This window comes from Trematomus bernacchii, unplaced genomic scaffold (assembly GCF_902827165.1).
Source record: "Trematomus bernacchii unplaced genomic scaffold, fTreBer1.1, whole genome shotgun sequence".
NCBI lineage: Eukaryota > Metazoa > Chordata > Actinopteri > Perciformes > Nototheniidae > Trematomus > Trematomus bernacchii.
Genome location: NW_022987942.1, coordinates 3,699,015 through 3,706,444, shown reverse-complemented (window position 1 = coordinate 3,706,444; position 7,430 = coordinate 3,699,015). Strand labels below are relative to the sequence as shown.

Below are 7,430 nucleotides of genomic sequence, written 5' to 3'. Positions count from 1 at the left end.
ATCAACTCTATGACTTACAATATCAACATAAACATGTTTTCTTTATATCTATTTAAAACTCATTATATTGCCCCTGATAAGAAATTAAAAGAAAGAAGAAAAGTGTGTTGATATATCATATCAACTTAAAGGGGACCTATCATGCAAAATGCACTTTTGTACGTCTTTTATACATGAATATGTGTCCCCGGTGTTCCAGGGAACTCACCAAGTGTCAGAAAACACAACCCTCTCTATTTTCCTCCATACCCAAATCTCTAAAAAAGGGGCTGCAACGGATCTGATACAGACTGATCCAGATTTGAACACTTCTATGACGTCACAGAAGTGGCGCTAGGGCTATTGGGCCAACTCTCCACCTATCAGGGGAATGTGGGGTTGGGCCACGGCCGGCCATTGCCGCTCGAAAGCGCTGGAGACGCTGTAGTACATATGCCAGGCCTGTAAGTGGCGCTGTAGTCTGCCACAAAAGCAGCGAAGAAGACTTCCGGCCCATAGTTACCATGGTTACCCTTCTGTTTATTCTCCGCTGTGGCTTTTTTTCTCCCTCCCCGAGACAAGCGTTTGCTCCCGCTGCTTTAATTCAATGCAATCCCTCCCCGTCGAGGCAAGCACTGTCATTCTCTCCGGTTAGTCCACCAGCAGATGACAAACACCCACCTCTCCGCCTCTTCCAAGGAACGAGGGGACCGTGCGGCAGAGTTTCAGTTTCACACTGTAAAAACAGTTCCGATGGTGAAGTCAACAAAACTCAATTTTTGTATGTAATTTACTTGCCCTAAATTAGTTTTTTTTCAATGTGCGTTTAAATAAGTAACACGTAAGCAACAATGAGAACATGTTTTAAGAACTCATTAATTTGTAAATTAATATCACATTTTCTGAACTTTCTTTAAAAAGACGTTTTGGAAAACGTAATAAAAATGCTTTTTTCAACGCCACGGTCATGCCACGCCCTCAAAGGAGAATACCACGGTGTGAGACTTCCTGTTCCTCTTTGCAGCGGTTCTTCAGCAGTTGGACACGTGTTTGCGTTGGATCCTCCTCAAACCATCGTAAAACAAGTAAGCATGCCACCTGAGTTATTAATTACTGCTTTTTAACTAGAAAGTGTTATTTACTTTTCTTGTATTCACTGTTTTGAACGAAACATCGACATTTTAATGCATGCCAGCGCCATTACTGCTGTTAACGTTAGACTCAGCCCTGTCGTGCTCATGTAGTCTATTTCTTCACGCAAAGTTGTTGGGCAAAGTTTGCATCAAGTGCTTACCGACGCAATTCTGTTAAAAGTGGTTAAGTTAAGAGTACGTATTAAGAATCAACTCCGCAAACTGTTCCCCTACAGTATGCCGCTCTAAGCGTTGGCCCGGGCACCGTGATGCGGCCGCGGGGCTCAGAGGCTCTCCTGCCGTGCATGTTGTGCGGTAAAATACCTCCGTTAAAACTATTCCCTACTACTTTATAACCCAGCGGTTATGTAAGAGTAAGTTACTAATGCGCCTATTTGATATTAATTCCTCTATATGTATTTCGCCGTTTGTTTTACTGTGAGCAATGAATTATCTTTCTACAATCTTAGTGTACCCAATTTAAACTCATAGTCTGCAGTTACAGCATCGAGTTCTTATTATACAAAATTAAGTGCAAACTATATTTTTCATGCTTATGCAACGCTATCCATGTTGGAATCTGCAGGAGAGTTCACGTTAGCTCTCAGTAGAAAGTGACGGAGGTGATTTCAGTTAAGGTGCATTCAGTGTGTATTGGGCGAGGAGGCATGTATAACGTCAGCAAGATGTGTTCAATGTAGTACAGTAAAATGCAGTCTTTAGCGAGAAATATCAATAAATACAGTTTTATTAAGGAGATGTTTTACTACAACATAAAGTAGATATTAGACAGTATGCAAACGAGATAAAGGAGTGTATATTGAAGTAATTAGGATCTGCTGTGTAGAGAATCATGGAATTGTACTGGTATCTAACAATGCCATCCTTATAAATGTATATAAATACAATACCGTTTTAAATTATACTTGTGTTTTAATGTTTGATTCCATTAATTGAATTAAATATGTTTTAATGAATTCTACTGAAATGATTGTTACATTGTCATCATGTAACTATTTTGTTCTTTCATTTGCCTCACCAGAAAACACACCTCCTCTTGAAGACATTTTGCCTCCTGCTATGGACTTCAGGTTCACATTAGGTAAGCCCTTGAGTGTGTCAGAGTTGTTGTTTCAGAGGTTAATTCAAGACGTGTTATGTTTACATACTAATATAATGAGCATCAGGTAAACTTACCCATTTCTATTTTTTTAATCACAGATGTGATGGAGATGTAAACTATGCAGCACTAGTGTCACCACTCAAAGTGATATTTTAAAACATTATCGACTCCATCATGGAACCTTTGGACAGAAACGTGCCTTGCCCTGCATTCATGTAGACTGGCCTGCGCTCTCACTTATCAAGATAAAAGTTGAAATAATCGTCTGTTCTTTTTATTCTAGGACCCATGTGCCACTTTATATACATCTCTGAGCATGAGGTGGGGTTAAAAAGAAGTAGTTGGACATTTTATGAACTATATCAATATCATGACTATGTGGTTCATTTTCTTGCAAACCAGCCTTTTTTTGATGGCTTAAACCCCTTGTAATGCATGTGAATAGCACCTCTGTTACCGTCTGTTAACAGCTAATGTAAACTGGCTCGTTATGTTTTCAAGACGGATTTGATTTTTGTTTTGAGGAAAACACATGGTGTGTCCTGATTTGTACTCAATTTAGTGTTTTATTTGTATTTACAGGGAACAGCAGAGGTCGAAGTGCAACAGGCTCGTGATGCACAGCATGAAGTGATACGTTGCCCAAGAGCCAGATGCAGTTATAACCATCAAGTAATAACCATGTGTCTCCATGTATGTTAATGTGTTGTGCTTTTAAACAAACTTGTTACTCTTTTATGACAACTGTTTTGAAATAATCACATTTTAATAAAATGTATTAACATGTCCATAATGTTCCCTTTTTTAATTTATTTGTTTAATCTGCAATGTTTCAATGCTATCAAATATTTAAAGGGTTGGATTGAAATCAGGAAGAGTTTGTCGTATATAGGTTCCGGCAACTCAATTGTGTTTTATAATTTACTTTATTCTCGTGTGGTTCTTAGCAGATTGTTATTTGCATTGGTTACACTTAATATCTGGGCTTTTAATTGTAGGCTCATCTCTTCTTTTCATATGCAGAAAAAATCACATTAGTGAGTTTACCCAACTCTTAAAATAGCTTGGAATCGCTTGACACATATTTTTTAAGTTTTAGCAAAGTAACACATTCTTGAGTAGAGGAAAACTAAAAAAAGTACATTTCACCAACTCAAAAGTTGACTAAACTCTTAAAATTGCTTGGAATCGCTTGACACATATTTTTTAAGTTTTACCAAAGCAACAGTTTTTACAGTGCAGTTTCTTTCGCCGGTCAAGATGTCCGTTAAAGTTTAAATCTTCCGGACAAAATTAGAAAAGTGCCGGTCAAAGGTCTTCTTTGTTATTTATTGAGCTTTAAAACAAATGAATAACGACTCTATATAATAAAACAGGAGGACGGAGATCTTTTTTTCTCCCCCTCTTGACTTGATCAGAGCACGGCTCCCCTCTCCTGCAGGGGGGCGTGGTCAGCTGCAGCTCACAGAGATCAGACCCGTAGACAGCAAACCGCACATAGAGCGAAATGAGGCATGGCTAACATGCATGATCTGTTTGGTATTTTGAAAACAGAAACGTATAAATATACGTACCTTATATAGGTATGGCCCTACGATATATCATTTAAATATAGCATGATAGGTCCACTTTAAGTAAGTCTTGCTTCTTTAAATCTTTTAGATGCTTTTGTTTTGTACCTCTTTGTTCATTTATTAAGACTTCTCATTTGTATTGTGACACACTGCAGATGTGACTGTTTTCCACAACAGGTGCATGGTGAATGAAGTCAAGGTCATTCCTACTGTATCATCAACATTATTTGTATCGTGGCCCGTGCTCTGCTGTCTGGCTGTATCATGTCTGCCTGTCCTAACAGGAACTGGTCAGCAAGGTGGTGTCGCAGCAAGCCACCCAGCAGCACCTCCTCTCTGAGGTGACCCGCTGTGAGGAGCTGACCTGGCAGGAGGACGCAGCTCTGACCCAGCTGCACCTGCAGCACGCTGAGCTCAAGTTCAGCAGCAAACCTGCAGCTACCAGGTACACAGGGGTCAAAAGGCATTAGTGTATTATTTAAGTCCCATATTCACATGTTAGTCTTTAGTGTCATATTTAAGGGTCATATTCAAATGTCAGTCCTTAGTGAGAGAGACTTCATTCTGCCCATTTAGACATTACTACACTGGATCATGTTTACATTGAAAACAGTGATCTGCTGTTTCTCTGGATACTTTATATAGAACCTTTACATTTGTGCTCACTTGCAATTAAGTCAGTCAGTACAACGTTGTAGAAATTCAAAGGCTTTATTGTCATATGCACAGCAATGCAACACAATGAATACATAAGACACAAAACAAAGAAATAAAATAAGTAAATAAAATACTGCAATATAAAATGAAATACTGAACAGTAGAATAGAAAAATACTGTATACATTACAGTAATGACAGTATTCAATGTTCAGTGTTCAGACATGTTGCACAGCGATTTTACTGCCATGTTTTTGTCCCAGGGGGACGTGTGGCTGTCTTATATAATGGATTTTTTTTTGTTCAAGGTTTGACGGGCTGAAGGGAGAAATGGAGGCCGAGCTGAATCAGGAAGTGTTCCGTGTCAGACGCCTGCATGGCGCTCTGCAGCAGTCCCAGGACCTGTTGGCCACTGTGGAGCGGGGGGTCAACAACCTCTACTTCAGAATGAGCTGCGAGCCCGTCCAGGTCCTCTCTAAACTCATTGTTCACATGGCACCTGTAATCATTCCTCCTCTCCTTTCTTAACGAGGGACTGCACATACAAGCCAAAGCTGTGCTACATAATATATCCAGAGAATACATACTTATCTTAATGGAACAACAAAAAATCAACATACCGAAATGATCCAATATGGATATGAAAAGCTATTCTCTCTTCAGAAATAGAACATGTTCTTTAGAAATTAAAAAAATGTCACCAAGATCTTTATTGAGCATTCTCACTTCCAGTCACAATTTATTTGAAAAGGTTCAGCGGTGAAGAACTTCTGTAAAGTGTCCATCGAATGAACTCTCCAAAGATTAGCAGTGGTTGGTGTACACACTGTGAGTCAGAGCAGGATTTATGATTATATGTCATTTAGACCTACAGTATCCTAATGCTAATGACAAATAATAATGATAATCACAAAGACAAAGTGAACAGGCTGATGGAAGTCCTTAGCTCTGCAGGTACATTATTAAGACATACAAAAGTTGACCTTATGGTCTGACAGGACTGACAAACATTTAATAGAATTGCTTAAAAACAACATTATGGGACTGTATGTCTCCATGTGTTTCTCATCACTTTCTCAAGTCAAATTTGTTAGCTTGTAGTTTATAAAAAAAAGTCACATCACACATTGTGACCTGTCACTGCAGAGAAAGCACAGGAGAAACGAACTGACGTGTTTAACAAATGTGTGACTCCTCTTTAGGAACTGTCCAGTGCATCCTGTACTGAGAGCTTAGACAAAGTGAAGGACATCAGCAACTGCCTGCCAACCTTACTGCAAAGAGCATCGCAGCACAAAGCTGAGATCAGCGGCCTGGACCAAGAGAGGGTGCCTTAATCCTCTCATACTTTCCATCTATTGTCATCCTTTCTCTTTTGTAATGTTTCAATGCCTGATGTTTCCCTCACTTGTCGGCTTGTCGGTTTGATAAGTGATGTATGCGCTGAATGTGTTAACCTCTCTGTCTCCTTCCAAAGGTTCACAGTTTGCTTGAGCAGCTCAACCGGATGGAGTCGAGGAACGTCAAAAGACCAAGCACCCCGATACGTAAGTAGCAGGTTTCTATCCTCTTTCTCCATTAACTGGGGTTCCTTTGGTCGTTGTCCTTGTACAATGCGAGGGTCTAAGGACAGAGGGTGTCGTATGCTGTAATCACTGTAAAGACACGTGTAATTTGTGATATTGGGCTAATTAAAAAAGGTTTATTGATGATTGATTACATTTGATTGATTGATCCGGGGCAGGCGTAGAACATGAACTTGTCTTGGAATCAGGAATTTGACTAAGAATCTTCCTTTGTCCCACAGACTCTCCTGAAGTCTGCGATAATGAACATGAGTGCTGTCCCTCCCGCGACGAGATCAAGAGCAGCAGCATGAGACTGGTGGAATCGGAGCAGAACAAGTCGAGAGGCAAGAGGAAGCAGTAGACCTGCGCACCACAGCGGATATGTTGCCAAGGCAATAAACAAGAGAACAGACTTTCTGCTTCTGATTGTCCCAGACCCTCAGTGTAATATGGAACCCACTTTCATTCCTTTTCTATTCTGGACTACATTACCGCGACAGAATGCGACTGGGCCCAAAAGAGTTGATTCTGAGTGACCTGTAAGTATAGCAGTATCTTGTTAAAGACCACCCTGCTGCTTCAGGTTGTGGTCATATATCCATAGCTCCTGTCCAACAAACAAGAGAAATGTAAAGCCAGGTATCAGGACGTGGAGGACAGAGCTTTTATTTTTGGAGTCTCTTTTCAAATGTAGTCTGTCAATATGTGAAACTGCATGAGATGAGGTTTGAATTCAATTTCAGCTCAAAAGTCTACATATATACCCTACAGAGGTGAAGTGTTCATATTTTACAATAGAAAGGAAGATAAGGTATAATGATGGGAGGAACAAGGACGAGCCCCCAAATATGTATTAAAGCATTAAAACAACATTTGTGGCTCACTTTGTGACCCGCAACATATATTTCAAACACCAAACCCGATAGAGTTTACAAAAATATGATATATTTTAAATTTTAATTCAAACTAAATTAAATGATAGAAGCCTGGAGTACTGGCAGGAAAGAACAAAACGATTACAGAAGTCTGGGCTAGCCAACCAGTGGCCGTAGGACCCAGAACTTCGGCCCCCCTAGCATAATAACCTGGCATAATACTGGACTACCAGGTCCTCCATACTAATAGAATATACAAAAAGACATGATACATTAAACAGGGTTCTTACGGTCATTAAAAACCTGGAAAAAAATGCAAATTCCAGGCCCTGGAAAAGTTATGGAAAACAATATTTTTCCCAAAGTTTTGGAAAAGTCATGGAAATGTAACTAAAGTTGCATCAAATATAATTTATATTTTATCTAATCGCCAAAATAGTAATACTATAATGATAATAAATACTGTATCGTATAGTAATGAAACGTAAAATGGCATTTAACTGTCGAGGTATTTTGCTGGTG

At 39.5% G+C, this 7,430-nt stretch overlaps 1 protein-coding gene across 1 annotated transcript in view; it reads left to right on the top strand.

Moving 5' to 3' along the window:
- Positions 1–6,913, top strand: part of LOC117470708 (DDT domain-containing protein DDB_G0282237-like) — a 9,330-nt gene extending 2,417 nt beyond the window's left edge. Inside the window, exons 6-10 of the mRNA XM_034115553.1 lie at positions 4,094–4,254; positions 4,774–4,933; positions 5,668–5,793; positions 5,943–6,012; positions 6,273–6,913. Of these exons, the coding sequence (XP_033971444.1) occupies positions 4,094–4,254; positions 4,774–4,933; positions 5,668–5,793; positions 5,943–6,012; positions 6,273–6,394 (639 nt within the window). The 3' untranslated portion in view covers positions 6,395–6,913. The remainder of the gene's footprint in view (positions 1–4,093; positions 4,255–4,773; positions 4,934–5,667; positions 5,794–5,942; positions 6,013–6,272) is intronic.
- Positions 6,914–7,430: the final 517 nt, after the last annotated feature.